General features: G+C 46.9%; 1 protein-coding gene across 1 annotated transcript in view; it reads right to left on the bottom strand.

The window, feature by feature from the left end:
* TMEM241 (transmembrane protein 241) overlaps window positions 1-22,618 on the bottom strand; it is a 111,468-nt gene that overhangs the window by 61,671 nt on the left and 27,179 nt on the right. The window contains exons 5-8 of the mRNA XM_040984795.1: window positions 9,348-9,425; window positions 4,929-4,954; window positions 1,412-1,463; window positions 102-150 (exon numbers count right to left, since the gene is read on the bottom strand). Coding sequence (XP_040840729.1) covers window positions 102-150; window positions 1,412-1,463; window positions 4,929-4,954; window positions 9,348-9,425 — 205 coding nt within the window. The remainder of the gene's footprint in view (window positions 1-101; window positions 151-1,411; window positions 1,464-4,928; window positions 4,955-9,347; window positions 9,426-22,618) is intronic.

Here is a 22,618-nt window from a genome sequence, read left to right on the forward strand (position 1 = left end):
TCATTTCCCTATTGGTCCAGGGATCACTGAAAAGGTGAATATACAATAAGAACAAAGTAATAAACCCAAATCAGTGAAGTAAACATTCTCTAAGCACTTACCAACACAGAGGAAGTGAATGGCAGCCCAAAAATACCCATCAGGATCGAACTGTAAGACAAGATTGAACAGAGAAAACAACAGCTGTTGGTACAGACACCAGGCCTGGCAGGGCAATGAGAACTCTGAGTCATGAATGCACAGTGCCATGCAAGGGCTCCCCACCTGGCCGGCCCTCCTCTCACTCAGGTGCCTGCCACCTTCCCAAAGAGACTGTCTTCATTCCCCATAGAGCAGGAGCTTGCACTCAGTTCCCAACTCAGGATGCCCAAAGACCTCTCTGCAAAGGCCCTCCAGCTGCACTACAGACCCCGGCCCCAGAGAGCAGGGGTGACCTGTCTTTCCCAAGCATGAACGCACCCCCCTGCAGCTCAGCCCAGGGATCCCCGGCCCTCCATTTCCCTTTCTGGTTATTCTCCACAAACCTCACCAGCATCTGGCAGATGCCACAGTTCCTTTATTCTCCATCTCCATGCACCCTCACCTCCACAGAGAGAGGTAGGCACATCAGAGGTGTTCAGGAAAGCTTAACCCCATGGCGTTGCTCCCAGCCTGTCATCTCTTGCTAACTAACTCCTCTACCTTTTAGGGGTGGTGAGCAGAGTCTTGATCCAGCATCAGAAAAATCTGGGTTGAATTCTAAAATGCCCACTCACTGGTTAGCTGGTCACCTTTGAGACCTCAATATTTTCGAGCCATGAAATGGAGATCATAACAATCCCACTTACAGAAGTGTCTTGAGATCTTTGACAAAACACAGCGCAGAGCCTAGCCTACAGCAGGCCGCCATGCCAGGGGTCCCTGGTCCTAGCCTGGCCCAGCCCTGTCTATGCTGGGCATTTGGGAAGTGAAAGTGAACTAGCAGCTGGGAGAGATCTCCAACCCCACCCTTGCTACAAAATAAACAAATAAAAGAATTAAGGATGAAAGCACAACTTCAGCAGAGGATAACATAGTGAAAATCTCTCCAAAGATGAGGCCATTGGAAGTACAGGAAACATAAGCTTTGCCTCCATGCCCAAGGCTGCCATGGCTTCGGCGCCAGTTTTCAAATCAGCAGGCAGGCACACATCAAGGGATGACAGTGCCCTGCAAGTGCACAGAGAGCGCAGGGTTCCCCAGGCCATACCACAACCTTGGGCAGAAAGTGAAGCTGTTGGCCAGCCAAAAGGCACCAACCTGAGAGCTTTGTCTGGGTGGAGACCAAGTCTTCCTGATTCTAAGACAAAGAGCTAGGTAATTCTGCATGCACCTGCCAAGCTTCTGAGGGCAAAAGACACTTGGAAGGCAAAAGGAGTTCACCTGGCCTTACCTGGGCATCGCTGAAGGGAAGGCACCCGGCGGCAGCCAGGAGGAAGAAGGCACTGTGGAGGAGACAAAATCACAGCTTCACTTCCCAACACTGAAGGCCTGTCCAGAGTGTACGGAGAGGCTGAAGCACCTCCACTGGAGCTGGCAAGAAGCAAAGATCCTGCGAGACCAGCCTAGCTCCCTTGGTTGGGAATCCTGCTCCCTACGCACACTGCTGACAGCTAGCCATGGTCCAGGGTCAGGGGTCATCCAGAAACCATGCTGGCTCACTTGAGGGCAACAGTGAACCTGTGAGACGTCTAGTAAATGGAGACTGTTTGCCACTCTCAATCCCCAAAAATGCCCGAGTGGAAAGTTGGTCATCAGACTAGGTCACTAGTTACAAAAATGACAATGTCATGGAATGTGGACTAGACCCTTCGTATACCACCTGAAGCCCTCCATCTAGCTTCGTCTCTCCAGCAATGGCACAGAACCTGTTATGTGCCTCTTGCTACAATGCACTCCGAAGGACACAACGCCCCTCACGTGCTCTTCCTGCCAACATACAGAATCTGAATTGAACTGTGACAGAATGCTGAGACATGCATGCATTTAACAACCGCCCATGAAACAATGGATACACCCCCTCCATCCTCTCTACAAAGAATCTACACATATCTCCCTTATACCTCACACCATTTCTAGGTACCCAACAGAAAGCAACTGCCATGTATAGTTATTATAGTGTATTTTTGATGGGATAAGAAGAATAAAAATCTTGGGGCTTTTTTCCCCCAAGTGTTTTTGATCCTCAGTTGGTTGAATCTGTCGATACAGGCTGTGGGAGGCTGGCTGGATATTCTTACACACATTGTGCACTATCCATGTACATGTGACTTTGTGTTCTGTCTGTGTGTATCTGTACATATACACATGGGGAAAGGACTAGAAAGCAAATGTGGAAATGTTATCACTGGGAAGATCTAGCTGACAGTACATGGCTAGAGATTCTTAACATTTTTCTGTTGGTCTAAATTTTTTTCCCAGATAGAAATATATAATTAGAACAATCTCTTCCACATATTGAAATTTCTACAGAGGAAATGCTCTGGTGCCTGATCCTTGCTTTAAAGCAATGCTGGGAGCTGTCCTTACATTCTCCCATACAGTTTTTATCTATTTAGAAATTTACACACACACACACACACACACACACACACACACACACACACAAATACATCTTTAAAAAACTCTTGCAAAAACACTGCCACGTCACACTGCCAATCACAGATTAATTTTCAGAAAGTGACCTTCGTTCATCAGAAAATCGACTTGCATCTGGTTTAGTCATCACGGCTTTCTGGTTCTTCTGTTGCATGTCATACTCCAAAAGACTTGCCTCTAACTCTCCTCAATCATTTTCTCCTTGTAAAAGAAGGCACTGGAAAACCCAAACTATCACTTAGTACTTCTACTCCCCTCTCTCTCCTTTTTCCTCTCTCTCTCTTTCTCTCTTTCTCTCTCTCCATTTTACAAATGCAAGAAAATGTATGAGAGTACTTCAGGTTTGTGGAGGCCAATAGTCTGATGTACTGAGTCAAGCTGCCACCTGTGCCTATGAGGGCACCAATTCAATTGTCTAGAAAATACAGCCAAGAATGGTCCAAGGGCTTGGATCTTTGCCACCCATGTGGGAGTCCCAGAAGAAGCTGCAGCTTCTTGGCCTGCCTACCAAAGTCTGGCCTACCCCTGGCAATTCTTGCCACGTGGGAAGTGAACCAGTGGACAGAAAATCTCTATCGCCCTCTCACTCTCTCGCTCTCACTCTCATTCTCCCTCTGTAACTCTGGCTCCCAAACAAATAAATCTTTAAAAGATAAAAAAAAAAATTAGAAAAAATTTAGACAAATGGAACTACATGTTTACTTCAGTGCAAAAAAGGTTGAGGTCCCTGCACAGTTTTTCAAAAGGCATATTTTCCATGAACTTTGTGAAAACCCTGCAATGCAGACACAGGCCAGAGGGAAGAGGGCCAGCCTGGGGAAACCCTGGGAGCCAGGCCCAGTCTGGGACAGTGCAAACAGCAAGCCACAGCCTGAGCTCAGGGAGTTCCTCCAGCCCACCTTCCCCCTACTGCCCTGCTCGTTGTTGAGGCACACACAAACATCCTGGAGGAGAACCCGAGATCAAGAGAAGCATGTGAGGAACAGAGACGGTCTGGGGTCTTCCCGGCACTGCACAGGAAGAGGCAAGTCCCAGGGGCAGGAGAGCGGGGATGCTAGTGGGCTTAGTGTGTACTACAAGGTCTGGGAACATTCAGGGCATTCCACCACCCACAGAGACTAAGCACTAGAGAGTCTGTCAGACACATGGCCCCTTAGGGATGCAGGAAACTAGGAGATCCAGATGTGAAAGAGTCATCTCGTTTCCTACCATACTCAGCTTGGGCAATATCAGACTGCTTCAGGCATTAGTGAACTAAAATGCCCTCATGAACACTTGCTAATCACTTTTCTAAAAGGATAAGGCCTGCAGGGTGGAGTAGTGGGTAAAGCTACCACCTGCAACACCAGCATCCCATATGGGCGCTGGTTTGTGTCCTGCATGCTCCACTCCCCATCCAGTCCCTGCTAATGTGCCTAGGAAAGCAGTGGAAGGTAGCTCAATTGCTTAGACCTCTGCCACTCATCTGGGAGACTCAGAAAAAGCTCCTGGCTCTTGACATCAACATGATGGTTGTGGCCATCTGGGTCATGCATCAACAGATGGAAAGGTCTCTCTGTCTCTTCCTCTCTCACTGTAACTCTTTCAAATAAGTAAACATTTTTTTTTGTTCATTCTTTCTTTCTTTCAAGTTGCAGCCTGTAATAAAGACAGAATAAAGGCGTAAGGGTAAGATAGAGGGGAGAACTGGCTGAAAGCCCAGAAATCTCCTAAGCAAGCAAAAATCCTCAATCCACGTTCCACAGCTTGTGTGTTGGTTTTCTGTCTACAGCTCTTGCAGAGGAGGGAGGCAGCCCGGGAACAAGACGAGCAGGGCAGAGGCAGGAGGGCTCTGCAGGAGAGTCCAGCCGAAGAACCTGGGGCTCGGAGGGCCAAGACATCTGCCCCACCGTCACTGTGCTGCCGTCCAGGGCTATGGGTCAGATCCCAGAGGGCACAAGTTCGTGTTCCTCCCACTGGGAAAGCTCACAGACCCAGCGAACCACAAATATTACTTCACACATTTGTGGTCATTTCCGTGTTTGTTCTTTTCACTCTCCATCAGTACCTCACAATTATTAACAAAGGTTTGGGCATCAACAGCTGAACTCATACATGGCTTGATTTTGTTTTCCGCTTAGGAATAAAGAAACGCAGCCAAAAATAAGAGTGATAGTAAATGATAAAGAAAACACAAAAGAGAAATGTTAAGTGCTTACAATGCAAACATGGATTCCTCTTCAGCAACCAGAGGAGAAATCTTCAACAAATGGTTTAACAAAATCCAATTAAAGCTCACGTTTTATAGGATGTTTAAAAAAAAAAAAACTTACCTGCAAAGCTTAGCAAGAGATGTTTTCTGTGTGTAAAGAGAGAGACACAATTAGTCTTCAAAAACTTTTTTTCCCCCTTAAAAGAAAAAAAACCATTTAGCTTAGAGGCCAATGAATGACGAGTATGTTTACTGGGGGCTTAACAGCTTACGGCACTTTCAGATTTACTGAAGCGTTTTCAGCTTGTACCAAGTGAAGGCTGACTCGGTCCCAACGCTGAGTCACTCCAGCAAAGCGCTCTCACCATTAGAGCTACATTTACTTGTGAAAAATAAACACCATTGGGCCAAGTCTTCAAAACCCTTACACACTAGGCACAGGGGAGGGAGAAGCAAACAGACGCAGCCTACACCCGGAAAGGAACTAAGTTCTTGTTCAGTTTACGTCCTAGATATGTCTCTAAATAAGCCATGCATTCCTTCAGCTCCACATCTAAGCAATCCTAGAATTTACCTCACGTGATGTGAAAAGCAAACAGCAGCACCGGTATTGTAGCACGTGGATTGGGCTGCTACCTAATGGCAATGCAAACATCCCATATCAGAACATGACTTTGAGTCGTGGCTGCTCTGCTTTCAATCCAGCTCCTTCCTGATGCAGCTGGGAAGACAGCCAAACATGCCCCAAGTGCTTGGGACACTGCTGTCCATGTTGGGGACTCAGACGGCCTTCCAAGCTCCTGGCATCAGCCTGTCCCAGCCCCAACCACTGTGGTTACTTTGGGGGAGTGAATCAGAGGATGGAAGATCTCTGAGAGGAGAAAAATGGAGAGAACGGAAGAATTTGAAGTTGACATCTAAATGGCCTGGGATGAGACAGTAATTTGGACTGTAACCTTCTCAAGTCCATTCCGTCAGTCAGTTTCAGGGACTCAGTGCCTCTACATGAAGGAAGATCTGATAAAGGAAGTAACACCGATTTTTCAGTTTTTACAGAAGAAATGGACAGGTAGAGTGGCTGAATACTTTTGAACATTTCACAAGGATTATTTTGCTAGTCAGGGACAAAGTGCTAGATTCAGTACACACAAGTTTAGATAAAGTATGAGTATAAACACGCTGCTGAGAACCAAAGAGCTGCCAAGAGAAGCAAGTATGGTTTGCAATGAAGGTGATCTTCAGTTTTCCTCTGTTATTGAACAAGCAGATGTTCACTGTTTCCATAAACAAGATCTCTCTGTGAAGCACTCTGCTTTGGAGAAGCATGCTGCTTCTTCAATCTTTCATCTTTTCTGGCACTCGGCAGAGCACAGGGCACCACAGCGACTGTGCTACCACCTGGCAAGCTGTTGGCCTTAGTGCAGGGAGGAGGAGAAGCCAGAGATGACTGTTGTCCCAAGAGTGAGCCAGAACTACAGGCTAGTTAACAGGCATGGGTTATGTGTCACAGACGAGGGCATTCAGGCACTGAGCTATCTGGGACGTTGCTCCAGGTCGCAGGGCAACAAGTCCTCACATCAGTCCTGCAGTGACCTCCATCTGCCCTGGAGTCCCTTAAGCCCTTGACCTTCATTCGTTGTTCCCTCAACCTGTCTGGAGTGCCGGTTCTCCTCACCCTAGCCAGCCTGTGTGACTCAGCAGAGATCCAGCCTCTGGGGACATCTTCCCTGCTCCTTCCAAGCACACTCCCTGCTAGTCAGTCCTGCCTGACCTATGCCACTGGTCCAGCTACTTGATGTTCTACAGGAATCAGTCCAACACCAGCTCCTCCATGCAACTCTGCTTCTGCAGAATAATCATGGAGTCTTGGCATTTACCATGAATAGCCTAAGGGCTCACAAACAGCTGAATTCATGAACAGTAGTATTCTGATACTCACTGTGATCAATAGATCCACAAAGCAATGGGACTAATTCCATTAGTTTCATATTACCTTATAGACAAACTATGTGTGTGTGTGCGCACACACACACGCGCGTGTTTGTACACAAAGAACAAGCTGTAGATGAAAATGAGCTGCAGGCCATAGACAGTTTATTTCCAAAGCCTGGGAATGAAGTCTTGAGGAGGCCAGCTTTCCAAAACAGATTCCAGGAGCAGCCATTTGGCGCATGGTTAAGCCTGGAATGCCCAAATCTCATATCTGAGGACCTGAGCCGGAGCCCCAGCTCAGCTCCTGGCTGCAGCTTCCTAATGACGCACACTTCGGAAGGCAGCAGAGGTTAGTGCATGTGATTTGGTCCCTGCCACCCACAGGGAGACCCGCCTGGGGTGCCTGGTGCCAGCTTCCCCAGACCCTACCCTGGCTGGTGCAGGCATCTGAGGTGTCTGTGCCTCTCATGTAAACAAAACAAATAGATAAATAATCAATGCTAGTAAAACATGGACCTAAGGGACAAAACAGCCCTTGTGCACCATCTGACGGCCTGTGAGGTGGTGAGCATTGCACCCCTTAGGAGGAGCAGTCAGTTCTACAAGGATCTCAGCTGGATGATAGGAAGGCCAAGGGCATGGAGACCACATCAAAGCAACTGTTGTGACAGAGCAGAAGCTGACACTGAAACACCAGAAATCATTTTACAAGTAGGGACTAACCAGTGTACTATGCTTCACCACTGTGGAACGATGACACAAATAAAGGACTCTGACAGAGTGTTCAATGAAAACAGGGCGCATTCTGCCACTTGTGTCAATACATTCCTCTCTATGCCCAGAAGCCAACATCTGGAAGGACACAGCAGTTTCCTCAGGGAGAGAAGAACGCATGATGGGCAGAGTGCTCATCTCCGTGTTTTTACATCTTCTTCCATCTTACTACAGTCATGAAGATATGAGTCTTTTTATGTTATTTATGTTTTTAAAAGACTTATTTGGTTGCTTGAAAGGCAGTTATACAGAGGGGTAAAGAGATGGAGACTGTTCATCTGCTGATTCACTCCACAGTTGGGACTCAGCCATGCTTAGAACTCCATTCAGGTCTCCCACTTTTTTTAAGATTTATTTATTTTTATGGGAAAGTAAGATGTACAGAGAGGAGGAGAGACACAGAGGAAGATCTTCCATCTGCTGATTCACTCCCCAAGTGGCCACAATGGCTGGAGCTGAGCCAGTCTGAAGCCAGGAGCCAGGAGTTTCTCCTGGGTCTCCCCAGTGGGTGCAGGGTCCCAAGGCTTTGGCCCGTCCTCCACTGCTTTCCCAGGCTACAAGCAGGGAGCTGGATGGGAAACGGGGCCACTGGGATTAGAACTGTCGCACATACAGGATCCAGGAATGTACAAAGCAAGGACTTTAACCACTAGACTACTGCGCCAGGCCCAGTAGAATAAATAAATAAATCTTTACAATAAATAAATACTATGCACCTTCTAGAAAGAAAGAGAAAGAGAGAGAAGAGGGAAGGAAGGAAGGAAGGAAGGAAGGAAGGAAGGAAGGAAGGAAGGAAGGAAGGAAGGAAAGAGGAAGGAAGGGAGAGAGGAGAGAGGGAGGAAGCCTTGGGACCCTGCACCCGCGTGGGAGACTTGGAAGGGGTTCCTGGTTCCCAGCTTGGGATCAGTGTAGCACCGGCCATTGTGGTCACTTGGGGAGTGAGTCATTGGATGAAAGATCTTCCTGTCTCTCTTCCTCTTTGTGTATCTGCCTTTCCAATAAAATAAATAAATCTTTAAAAAAAAAAAAAAAAACGAAAAGGAAATTGGAGTGGGTGCATGGGCAAAGAGCTTGTTGGTTTTCCCATATGAGAGTAGGTTTGATAGACATGCCCTATCCAGCCTGGGTGACATGAGCCAGACCTTCTAGAGCCATTTCCATCCTGGTACCACTGAGAACACTGAGCAAGTCTCTGGGCCCAACAGTCGGGAAGGCTCAATACACAGGCCAGAGGAGAGGGGGCCACATGATGGAACCACCCATGAGGGGCAGGTGGCAGGAGGAGTATGGCTGTGGCTTTAGTCAACTAGGAAACCTCCTTCTGCTGCCCACCTAGACAATGTGTGGTCTGAAGTGGCTAGCTATCCTCTCCGTAGTTTAAAAGTTCCCAAAGCGGAGAAGGAAGACAACTGCCAGGAAACAAGGAGCTCCCAGAAAAGGGTGCCAATTACAACTCCCATCAACGACACTGACCATCACAGCTAATACACAGAGCACCTGAGGCTGCCTTGCATGTGTCTGTGGTGCTGGGACCGGCTGGTTGGGCCTGCTCCCCTCTCCAAGAGCCCAGCAAACTCTTCTGTGCCTCCCCAAGGTCTAGGTCAGGTGGGTCAGCGCTGGCCTGGAGCTTAGTCCCACCCAGGTCCACAACCATTCCCACAAAACCTGGGTCATAACCCTGTCCCCGGAAATCAACAACCATTGTCAGGCAGTCTTGAGCCAGAAACTGGTGGCAGGAAAAGGTAGACTGTACAGCTGGGCCAGCAAAATAAAAGTACATCTTTGGAAACGCACCACAGGGGAAGGGAAGACAGCAGTTTGAATGATCATTTACCTCTTTCCAGAAACACTTCTGGCACCCACAGATGATCACTTCAGCTACATTGTGCAAAGTGAGAAACACAGGAATGGCCTGAAAGAAAACAGAAGCAGGCGATAAAAACATTTCCTCCCATCTCGCAATCCCATGATTCTTTGATTTGCACTTAAAAATAAGAATGGGTGGGAACGTCTGGTGCTCACAGATTTCTGCAGGGATCCATACCCTGTTAACTCAGTGACTCTTGGAGGATGAATGGAGAGCTTCCCATCCAACGGGTTTTCCATACACAACATTTATAAAGAACTACCTGTGTGCCAGGCACTGCCCTCGATGCTGGACACACCTCTATGAACAGGAGCGACATGTCATAAGGAGCCTTTGTCCATCAAGTGAGAGCTCAGATGGAGTTCATGGAAAACCAGCACAGGACTGACAGGCCTTCCTGGAGTGTGTGAAAGCCAATGTCCAAATGAGAAGATGCAAGTGGGTGGCGTCTCAGGCAGAGCAGAGCATGGAGGCCCAGAGGAGAGAACCAACCTGGTGCCTTTGTAGGAAGTTGAAAGCAAGCAGAGACAGAATGGGGCAGAAAAAAGTAGGCAGGGTGGTGGAGAGCAAACTGTGGGCCATATCAGGGAATTAGAACAGGCCTGAGGGTTATCACTGACAAGAATTAATCTGCATATTCAAAAGACTTAGGGGGAAGGGAGGATGGCGTGTTTGGCACTGGAGTGAAGCCACCATTTTGTATACCCACATCTCACATCAAAAAGCATGGGTTCTAGTCCTATCTCCTCTGCGTTTGAGCCAGCTTCCTGGTAATCACACACATCCTGGAAGGCAGCAGGTGGCTCAAGGACTTGGGTCTCTGGGATCCCCCTCGAGAATCTGGATAGAGTATCCAGCTTCAGACTTCAGCCTGGCTCAGCCCTGACTACTGCAGTCAGCTAGATAGTGAACCAGCAAATGGAAAGTACACAATAACAACACAATGGCCACATGAAATTAACTTAAGGAGCAATAAAATGGTAGCCTGAACTTAGTGGCAACAGTGAATATGGAGAAATAGCAAGGAAATATATAGGAAATTGAATTTACTCAAATATTTGAATAACTGGGATCAATTTTGTCCCTAAAATATACAAGAAGAAAAAATATATATAATGTTCTGAGGGTTATTAGGACACAGGAGCCAGTCACTTGATTGCTCAGGCTCTCTGCTGAGAATTTTATTTACTTCCAGAGGGACAGAGTGTGTGCCCATCCTCTGGTTCACTCTCAGATGACTACAATGGCAGAACTGGGCAGCCTTGGATCCTACCCAGGTCTCCCTTGAGGGGAGGTTGGGACTGAAGCACTGTAACCATCACTGCTGCCTCCCATGAATCCGCTGGAACTAGCAGGGAGCTACAGAAGGGAAATCAGAGGTGGGATTCACACTCAGGCACCCCAATGTGGGACGCAGGTGTCTGGGCACTCTAACTGCAGAACAAGCACTCACTCCCACTTGATTTTAAGCCTTCTGTAATGTTACAGCTCTGTCCTGTTTTAGTAGGCAGTTCTTTTTCACTGTTTTGAGTACTTGCCTTACATTTTTCATGCCTTTTTAAAAAAACATGTCTGCTTTTACTTTATCTTTCATGAAATGTACAACTCATTTTTTTTCCTTTTGAAAATTGGACTTTGTTTTTTTGATTTTTTTCCACTTTTGTGCTTCTTTTACTTATCTTAAACAGGTTATCTTCTATGTATTTTAGGGTTGTTAAGAATTTTTTTTAACTAGAAAGGCCAATGTTTGGTCAACTTGGGTTCTGGCCTTCTAGTTTTTGGATTGGGAAAATAACAAAGATCACCTTGTACAAGTTAATTGTGTGGCACATGAACATGCATATGAAAGGCTGGCCTGGAGACCTGATTTACTGCGGCTTTTGCTTCTCAGGCTTTAAGATCCATGCGGGAGACCTGAAGAAGCTGCTGGCTCCAGATTGGCCCAGCTCTAAAAGTTGCAACCATATAGGAAGAGAACCAGCAGATGAAGGGTGTCTTTCTCTCTCCCTGTCTGTCCTTTTCTCTGTAAATCAGCCTTTCCAATTGGTTCTCTCCAGAATCCACTGGCTGCTATGGTCCAACTTATAGTCTCTGTCTGTCCTGATATTCAACGCTTGGTTGGAGTAGTTGATCAATTTGTTCTGTCCTCTGCCCTCTGCCATTTTACCAGGTATTATCTGGAGGCTCCAATGTACTGCCACATCCTCCATGTACATTTGTATATGCTGTCCACTGCTCCATCTGAGCCACTGAGGAGGCACAGCTCTGACACATGCACTCCATGGTCAGACCATGGAAACTGCAATTCTCTCCATGGTTGGGGTTCTGAGTCCAGTGGTTTAGTTGGTAGGAAATTGCCAAAGAAACCTCATCTGGTCATCCCAGACCTGGTTCTTGTGTGTGTTTGCCAATTCAGGGTCTGGCACAGTTTGTCACCTAAATCAGCCTACACACACACTGGTTGTTGCAATTGCTGGGTCAGTTCTCTCTCCAACCCCGTGTTTTACACAACACAATGGATGTTGGAGCCCAGCCCAATCCTGCCCACCACATGCTCGGCCTTCATGCAAACCAATCAGAGCTACAGTCTAATTGGAGTGATCCACAATAACCACCACCAGGACCGCCCCCTACCCTGGTTCCTGTGCTTGCCAGTATATACAGATGACTGGTTCTGTCTGTCCCATATCCCATTTGTCTCTCGTACATGTTACTGGGCATTGAGGCCCAGTTCATCCCAACCAGCCCCACTATCCAGTCCACACTGGTGCCAGCAGGTGCCACCATCTGTCTAACCATGTCTGCACCTTACAGAATATGCTCCCTGTACCAGCATCTGCCAGCTGATGCTGCAGCAAAGCCCAATCAACCCACAACCACTCTGGTTTATACATGTACCAGGAGGTACAGTCAGCCAAGCCTGGCCTTTCCCTGATCCAGCTTACAAGTAGGCCAGCAGATGTTGTGGCCCTACCTGGCCTGGTCTGCCCCCATCCCAGCTCTCATGCTCACCAGTGGGAGTAGTGGCACAATAAGGAGGTCCCCGCAACCCCCTCATTGGGTCCATCCCCACCACCCTCAGAGTTTCACATGTGCTGGCTGGGTGCTACAGCTCAGTCTGGCACAGCCTGCCCCACCTTGGCATTTGCCAGTGGGTGCAATAGCCTGGTCATGCCTGGCCCACCCCCAATTCCAGCTCACACTGGTGGGGGCTACAACCTAGCCCAGCCCTGCCAGCCCCCCAAGTCCCAACCTTAATGTGGACTGGCTGGTATTGCATCCAGACCTGGCCCGACCCACAGTACATTCTGGCACTCAGATTCTCCAGCAGGTGATGTGAACTGACCCAGCCTGGCCTGTCCCCAACCTGTGTTAAATGTATGACAGTGGGTACTATATTTTGGCCTGGTCTGGGCTGCTCCCTGTATCGGTTCTTGCATTCATCTTTAGGGACTGTGTCCTGACAGAAGAGTTTCCCAAACTCCTTCATCGGGATCTCTCCCAATGCCAGATCATGTGCACACCAGTGGGTCCATGGGCCAACGCTACTTAGTCCACCTCCTGTCCCACAGGAACAGTGTCCTTTCCTGATCGGTACTCACCCATTCCGGTTCTTGTTGTTGGGTGCTACAGCCCAGCCAAGCCTGGTCCACACCCAGACACAGCTCACGCACGGCTCAGCAGGAGCAGAGATCTAGCCTAGTCTGTCCTACGTTCAACCAGTGGGTGCTGGAGTTTAGCCCACTCCTGCACATCCCAGACCCAACTAACACTCGTGCTGAGGTACCTTGCAACCGTATCCAGACCAGACTACAGCCCCCACCCTGGCCCTCGCACTCACAAATGGGACTCACACCCCTGCTAGGGTGTCCCCTTAGCTCCCCAGTCAACCCATTCCCATCTACAGATCTCACGAATGCCAGTGGTTGCTCTGGTACAGCCCGACATAGCCCCTCATCTGTCTTAGCCTTTGCCTTGAGATGCTGCCGCCTGGCCTGATACGGCCAGGCTGCAAAACCTCCTGAGAATTTCATGGCATTGTAAATTTCTATTTTTCTTCCTGTTGTTGATTTTGTTTATGGCTTTTCATTTAACGGGATGTACGGTAACTGTGTAACAGAGACTATCATATCCAAATGTGAGGATACAATGCAGTATGCATCTCTACTTCCAGATCAAAGATGGACTCCCAATGAAACTGTTTACTACATCTTGACAATAGGATGCTGGACTTTCTACCATTGTCCATGCCCACAATGATGGACATATGACTGTGTATGAAGAACTATACTACAGTAATGATACAGAGGAAATCAGTGGGGGGTGAGGGGCGTTTTCGGGAGGGAGGAAGGGAAAACCCAGGGCTTATGGAACTGTATCATAAAATGATAATAATAATAAAGTTTTTTAAAAAGAGTTAACTTTAAAGTACACCAATCCTAATTCCAAATACTGTATTAAGCACAATGCTAATTATTTTGGGGGGATTCTCTTATTTAAACTCCTGCTAACAACTCTGCTGGCAGGTACCAGGTACCTGTCCTCTGCTTTTTTTTTCAAGATTGTTTATTTTTATTGGGAAGTCAGATTTACAGAGAAGAGAGGCAGAGACAAAGATCTTCTGTCCACTGGTTCACTCCCCAAACGGCTGCAACAGCCAGAACCGAGCCAATCCAAAGCCAAGAGCCAGGAGCTTCTTCCAGCTCTCCCACATGGCTGCAGGGTCCCAAGGCTTTGGGACATCCTCTACTGCTTTCCCAGGCCACAAGCAGGGAGCTGGATGGGAAGTGAAGCAGTTGGAATACAAACAGACGCCCATACAGGATACCGGCACAAGCAGGCGAGGACTTTAGACACTAGGCGATTGTGCCGGGCCCCATCCTCTGCTTTTAGGGCCAAGCCAGAAACCCAGCACAGGCCTGCCTCGCTGAAAGCCACCTTCTCCTAGCTTTGCTGTCAGGATGCTCAAGTTAAACAAGGTCCCCAGGGAAAACTTCCCAGACTTGTAACTGCATGATACTCAATATGACTAGTGTATCCCAGAGCCCGACAGTCTACCGGCTCCTGCTATAAACTGGCAAGCCCCAAAGTGGAAAAACTCAGAGTAAAACCTAGGCCATCATCTCTTACTGCTTCCTAAGTTTCTCTGGCTCCTTCTCTATAAATCTGCCTTTCCAAGGAAAATAAATATTTACTTGAAAAAAAAAAAGCATACCAGCTAAATACCAGGAAACAAAGACATTCTACAGTATGTGTCTCTACTTCCAAATAAAAGCATGACTCCCAAGGAAATATTTAAATAAACCTTTACAGGACAACATTAGATTTCCTTCCTTTGCCTAAACCTATCATGTCATCATGAGACATTTAAATAGCAGAAAGTTTAACTTTCTGCTAAGGGACTTTGGGGAATGGCAGGAGGGGCAACGAGGACAGAAGAAAGGTAGGAGTGATGAGTTACTAAACCTACAAAACTATACCATGGAAAATAATAATAATAAAAAATATCAGCTAAGGTACACAAGTGCTTACTACAAGCATATGCCAGACACTGTTCCACCTGCTTTTTATGCTTTTCTTTTCTTAATTTACTTATTTGAAAGGCAAAATTACAGAGACAGAGATCCGCTGGTTTACTCCCCAAATGGCCTCAACAGCCGAACTGTTCAAGGCCGAGGCCAAGAGCCTGGAACTCCATCTAGATTTCTCAAATGGACACTGGGGCCCCTCATTACCCTGTGCTGCCTCTCCAAGTATATTAGCAGGAAGCTAGATCAGAAGTGGAGCAGCCAGGACTTGAACAGGAACTCATGGGGTATTGGCACTGTAGGCCGTGACTTAACATGTGCCACAATGCCAGCACCATACTTCGACATATTTAAACTCCGTCATTACTTTGTAAAATAGACACAGTTAGTACTCTCATTACACAAATGAGGGAAACTAAGGGATATGCTTTCTTTAACATGACTCTTCACCACCAGGAACCACTTGTGGATGATCTAGACGTTTGCTTGTTGCTCGTGAGAATGGAAATGTAAGTAGATTCTTCTTTACTGTCAAGACTCCAGGATTAGCCTCAACAATAACAACAAGAAAATCTAACCACCTTTGGGGAAAATGGCCCAATATGAACTATAATGTCCAAATCATACTTTTTGACAAGTCTACCTGAACATCCTGGACCACATTACACTACATGACAAGCAACATCATTTAATTTCTTAGGGGCACAGTTCCAAAAATAAAACTAGCTTGAAGTTCAACATCTTATCCATGTATATTTCCTTTGGCTAAGAATAGAGATCGGTAACTGTTACTTAGAAATACTTAATGATCCCCAGGCTTCCCAGAATGGAATTCTGAAGCTTTGCTTATTATTTGTTCAGGTGTTACAGCTGACTAAAGAATGGTTTTCTATGGAAAATCTGGCCCTGCTCTCTGGCACAGGCTTGGGTGATTGTAAAGAGATGAATGGAGCCCTTATTCAAGCTCAAATTCTGGATTAGCTCCTTATTTTTTGTAGAAGAATGCTGAGTGCACCTGCTTCCATTCGGGTGCATTAAATACAGGGATGCATCCTTACTCCACAACACAGAAGAGCGGGCCCTAGCCAAAGAAGCATCCTGTGCCTTGCCAGCTGACTAACGTCCATCCAAGTCATACACACCTGAGGATGGTTGAAGGGCAATCTGCCAACCCTTGCCAGAGGGTTTATTCCCTACCCCCAGAGCACTGCCCCTACCTACCTGTTCTAAGTCACTGTGCCTCCTGAGAATCTTAGAACCCAAGTCAGAGCTGAGTTTGTTCCAAGGGCCTACCTCATGGAGCAGCCCCTTTTCTGCTTCCCAAGAACTTGGGAAAACTTGCCCTCGGACCCAAGAACCAGGAGAAGCCTGGCTTCCTTCAGCCATAGTCCTGCTTTTAGCAAGCACTGAGGCTCCTAAGCATTCCACTTGGCTGCAGGCAGCTGAGAGCTAAATCGGAGCCTAAGTGCATCCACGTTATGAGAGGACTACAGTACAGCCCTCTCCGTGGGCCCATCTCACCTGGCCTACTGCTATGAGCCTTTACCTAGATCTCTTCTAAAACTCTACTAATCAAAACATGCATTGCGACATCAAGTGGACATCCCCCATTTCAGGGTATTGATGTAGTTTGGCAGCTAGAAGTGGTCCTCCCCTCCTCCCTCCCAGATATAGGAGAAAAGGCAAGAAAGGAAAAAGTGGAAGAATTTGTCCCCCCACCTTCCCCCATGCCTCAACCCTCTCCACCCTGATCGGTGGTCCTCATGACAAGCATCTTTGTTAACTGTGTAAACAATATCATAAATGAAATAAAAATTTTAAATGCACTATACTTTAATTCTGCCATGTGCTATGAGTATCAAATGTTCTTCTTGCTAGAGAGCAATGGGTTTGGATACACATTTGTATACACAGACATGAATATTCACTGAGTGATTTGCTTGAGATGAATTCAAGAGTTTGTTTAGATTAATCTGATTATACCAGAAAGAGACAGCAAGTTCCTGGAGGGCAGACAACCCAACTCCTCTTGCCAAGGTGTCTCAGCGGCACCTGGAGGCCTCCCTTGCCTTCAATTGTGCATCCCAAGCAGCTGAGTGCCATTTAGGGGGTCTTGCTTGGTGAACAACTAACACTGTAAAATACCCAAGGGCTCCTACAGTCTGGAAAAGGCTTATCACAAGAGACATGCATAGCAAGAAGAAAAGGCCTACGGAGGAGGCATCGGGCCCTGGCTTGGCATAAACACCCTGGATGAGAGCAGGGACACACTGCCTGCTTTCAGAGAACTGCTAAACCTCTTGCATAGTCACCAAAGAGCACATAGCTGAATTCAGCTCAACCAAATGCTACCACTTCCAGAGCCCCAGGGGAGTTCTGAGTGAGCTGCAATAGGAACACATTATCAGCCAGTATTTTCAAAGAATCCTCAAGAAAATCCCCCAAACCTAGCTTTTAGAAGGATGCAGTAAAATACAAATTACACAACTTTACTCTTTGACCCACTTTGGTGTTGCGCCTGAAATTCTCTACCATGATATACTCTAACTCCCAGCCCTCCTCTCCCAATTCCTAGCAAGTATCATGCTGATTTCCCGCCTCTACAAACTTGACCACTCTAAATACTCCATATAAGTGGAATCCTATGGGACTCATGGTGTGTTAAATTTTGATTTTTATTTATGTTATCTGAAAGGCATGGAGGAAGAAAGAAACAGAGATTGGAAGTGGAAGGGACCTGAACCAGGGATGCCAGTGTGGGACATGTGCATCCAAACGTGAATGAACATTCAGCCCAACGTCCCCACCCATGGTATTTGTCTGGGACCGAGTCTGTCCATTCTCGTGTGCTCTGAGTTGATGTCCCCGTGTCATAGCATGTCACAGGATTCCCTTACTCCTGCAGGCTGAGCAGTGCTCCACCATGTTTGAGTACCACATTTACTGTTCATCCGCTGATGGACACTGGGTCTTCCACCTTGTAGCTATTGTGAATAGTAGCCAAAGGCAATGGGCAATCAAGTATCTCTTCATTTCCCTGCTCTCGATTCTTTTGGGTCTACAAGCAGAAGTGGAATTGCTGGATCACCCGGTAATTCTCTGGCTAACATTGGAGATGTTTCGTACTATAGCAGCACTACATCCGCAACAGTGGCACCAAGGGTTCTGTTTTGCTTTTTTTTTTTTTCTTTTGGGAAAATATCTATCCTAATGAGTGTGAGGTGGCAACTCATATGGCTTTCCTTCGCATGTTTCTAATTACTGAGTCAAGCACATTTTCATGGGCTTATTGCCCATTTACATATTGTCTGTGGAGAAGCGTATGACTAAGTCCTTTATCCCTTTATCTACTTTTCAATCAGGTTGTTTGGCTTTGGTTGAACTCTAACAGTTTTCTCTACATAGTCTCTAATATTAATTTATTATTAAATAAGTGATCTGTAAACATTTTCTCTCATTCTATAAGGTACCTATTTATAAGAAAATTTGAGAGGTACAAAGAGAGTGTGAGCGAGCTACCATCCACTGGTTTCCTCTCCCAGATGCACATAAACAACCAAGGGGAACCAAACTAGAAGCAGGGAATTGAACCCAGGTCTCCCCAGCAGGTGACAGGGACCCAACTCTGTGAACCATCACTGCTACCCTCTGGAGTCTGAATTATGAAGAAGCTAGAGTTAGAAGCCAGAGCTAGGGATCAAACCCAAGCAACTCAAATGTGGGGTGCAGGTTGTCAGGTTGAACGCCTATCCCAGGCTCCCGTTCAACTTGGATGATGATGACTTTGATGCACCAAGGTTTTTTCATTTGGATGAAGCTCAATTAGTCTCTGTTTTATTTTGTTGTCTCTACTTCTGGTTTTGTATCCAAGAAATCATTGCCAAATCCAATGTCATGAAGCTTTCCCCCTAGGGTTTCAATTTTAATAAATGATTTTGTAAAAGTGAAGGGCAATAGTTTTAACTGAAGCAAAAATGAAAGCCCCGTGTATGGTTTATTTTACTACCACCGGGCACACAGAGTGAAAGGCAATCCTTACAGTCAACTCAGACCAGCTGGGATAAGAAAACATGAAAGGGTAAAGGCCCGAGCGCCAGACTCTGCACTCGGCACCAACACTCACACCCGTCTCCCTGTGCAGCCAAGTTCCCATATCTGACACTGGAGCCAAAGGCAGAGTGGCCCGCTCTCCTTACCAAGTTAACTCGCTCCACACGGGTCTTACTTTCCACCAACGCCCCATCGCCAACACGCTGAGTGAATGCTGGGCTCATCACGGACAGAAACCACGGCAGCAGCCAGGAGGGAACCCGATCACAGAGCTCACCATGGAAACTAATTCCAGCCCTGCCTTAACTTCCTTCAGCAAAGTCCCTCCAGCTGTGGACGCTGGCCTTCTGTCCACAAGAGAACAGCATGGCTGGAGGAGCCGAGCCACCAGCACTGGGGCACACTCCTCAGTGCACTCGCTAAGGCTTTAGTGTGTGCATCTGGCCCCCACACCCTCCCAGCATGGACTCTGAGGCCATCCTGACCAGCTCTGGAGGCTTTAGACCAGGAAATTGGAATAAGACTAATAATGGCCCATCCACATTGTACTGTCTCTCCAAGGATAACACCAATGCCATCAGGGCCACCCAGGGTAACTATATCCAGTGCAAGAAAGCTGGGCAAGCAGGCATAAATAACCAGCATGAACGCACCAGGAAGTCCAACCTCCCAAGTCATCATGACAAGCACTAAAGAGCACACAGCTCACACTTGACTCCGAATAGTCCTACTAGCTCAGCTGTTCCTTCGCCCCGAGTTCCCTAAGGTCAGGAGTTGGGTCTTCTTATCCTGTAAGCCACTAGCACACACAAGGTCCTCAATAAACATTTGCAGTGTTGATGCTGTGACATAGTAAGTAAAGCTGCTGCCTGTGATGCTGGCATCCCACACAGGCACCAGCTTGTGTCCCAGTTACTCAACTTCTGGATGCAGATCCCTGCTAATGGCCTGAGAAAGCAGCAAAGGATGGCCCAGATGCTTGGGCCGCTGCAACCATGTAGGAGACCCAGAAGAAGCTCCTGGCTTCAGCCTCACACAGCCCTGGCTGTTGTGGCCATCTGGGGGGTGAACCAGCAGATAGAAAATTGATGTGTGTGTGTGTGTGTGTGTGTGTGTGTGTGTGTGTGTGTGTCCATTCCTCTCTCCTTAACTCTGACTTTCAAATAAACACATAAATCTGAAAGAAAGAAAGAAAGAAAGAAAGAAGGAGAGAAAGAAAGAAAGAAAGAAAGAAAGAAAGAAAGAAAGAAAGAAAGAAAACATAAAAATTGTAGAAGGGATAGCTACAAGAATATTTCCCTCTGAGTCTGCGGTGGAAAAATCAACCAAGAACTCTTCCCCATAGCATCTTTGCAAAGTGAGCTGCATGGCTGCCTCTCAGAAGCCATGTACTCCTCTGGAGAACAGCTCCTCAAGCCCCTGTCAGACAAGCAGGCCTTCAGGATAAGCACAGCCATGAAGGGAGGACACAGCTGTGAGATGGAGCAAAGACGGAGAGCAGAACTAAAGGACAAAGAGATGCTGGATTCTGAGTTTGCCACTGAACTCTGGATTAAGCCACGTGTGAATGAGGCTTTACCCTACACATTTTTAATTACATGACCCAGCAATTTTCCTTTTGCTGAGACCAGCTCATGAGCTTTACCTTCCTTACCTGCAACCAAAAGTCTGAAGTGCTGCAGTTACTGTATCCTGTGCTCACCCTGTAAGCTGCATGCCGTGGTCCTAAAGAGGCAATTCCGAAGAGGCACAAGGCAGGGAATGAGAAGAGCTGCCACTCTCAGGGACTAGGAACACATCGTGCCAGGCCTCTTCGTTGGGCAGGTGATTAACATCTGCCTCACCGATAACCTATCAAGTGACTGTGAAAATCACACAAAAAGACAAATAGGAAATCACCCTGGAAACCTATGAAAAAGCATTGTACAAACAAAAGTATTATTGTTGTTCCAAGTACAACACCCTACTGATTCAAGTCTCAAAATCCTGAGACACACGTGGCGTGAGGACTTGCCAGGGTGCTGGGTCACAGACTGGCAACTCTAGACTTGGTAAAACTGGATACAAACAAAATGACCAGGAGGATGACACAGGCTCGATGACTTTCCCAGGGACATCATGCTGATACAACCTTATAATGCATACTGGTGACACCAATACACAACTACCAAGGGAGTTTTTTCCTTTTTCTCCCAGGCACACGTTGCTGTGGGTCTCTACACAAATACACAGTCTTGTCCCAGCAAAGGAGCAGAAAAGAACCTCTCTTCACAATGCTATTTACCACCCAAGCATTATCTTTATGTCTTGACCACGCTGTCCTGTCTATAGTAAAAACCCTCTTGCCCCAACCGACCAATTCAGTGTCTTGCTTCAAACCTGAAAGCCTGTCACTCACATTTGCAATGCCCACATCCCACAGCACAGTGCCTCGTTCTCAAGCCCAGCCTGGCACCTGATTCCAGTTTCCTGCTGGTCTGGATGCTAGACCCAAGCTTCAGCCTGGGCAGAGAACCAACACAGGGACAATATGGCATCTCTCTCACTCTCTGCTACTGAAATAATAAAACAAAAGTTTCATTTTTTTAACTGAGTTTTTACTTTTCACCATCACAGCACAGTTTGCATCTGATGAAGTTAAGCAACATTACAAGTTTCCTGCTGGGAAGACAAAAATTGTATTTAAAAAAAAATTCTGAAAAAAATCTTGGAGGGGCTGACACAACGGCTGCATTAGCTAATCCTCCACCTGCCAGTGCTGGAATCCCATTTGAGAGCTTATTCATGTCCTGGCTGCCCCACTTCCCATCCAGCTCCCTGCTTGTGGCCTGGGAAAGCAGTAGAGGATGGCCCAAAGCCTTGGGACCATGCATCCATGTGGAGGCTTCTGGCTCCTGGCTTCAGATTGGCTCTGTGCCACTGTATAGGAAGTACCAGTGCCAGACTGTGGGTGCAAGGGGAGGCAGCATGGTCCAAGCAGCCCTGATGGAGCATGAGGCAGCAGCACCAACTTGCACTAGGAGCCAGTTTGCAGGCCCACACAGGCGGTGCCTCTCCTCTGTACAAGGAGATCTTCAACAAGCTCATGGAAAACATGCCTATTACCAAAAAAACTTGCATGAATCTCAAAAAACTTCTGCAACAAAATAAGTTTGTTTCTCATTTTCATTTTCCATGAACTACCTGAAAGCCCCTTGTACATATCACCTATCTCCTCAAGCTTATGAATCAAGAAAGAAAAACAATTTAATTTCACAATCACATTTTAAACTGCTATTTCTCAACTTTGCAATTCGTTCATCTAACAACAACCCTGCTAGCCGGTTAGGCAGGTTTTGTTTGTTTTTACTGTTTTCACATGTGAGATCTAAGGGACCAACATAAAAACAAACCTGGTGGAGTTCTCTTTTAGATTTATTTATTCTTACTTGAAAGAGTTACTGAGAAAGAAACCCAGAGAGATCCTTCCATCTGCTGGTTCACTCCCCAAACAGCTTCAACGACCAGAGCTGAGCTGATCAGAATCAGGAGCTTCTTCCAGGTCTCCTATATATGTGTAGGGACCCAAGGACTTAGGCCATCCTCTATGCTTTCCCGGGCCATAAGCAGAGAGCTGGAAGGGAAGTGGAGCAGCCCAGATCTGAACCATCACCCATATGG

This window comes from Ochotona curzoniae, unplaced genomic scaffold, assembly GCF_017591425.1.
Source record: "Ochotona curzoniae isolate NIBS_2020 unplaced genomic scaffold, NIBS_Ocur_1.0 contig_43, whole genome shotgun sequence".
Lineage (NCBI taxonomy): Eukaryota > Metazoa > Chordata > Mammalia > Lagomorpha > Ochotonidae > Ochotona > Ochotona curzoniae.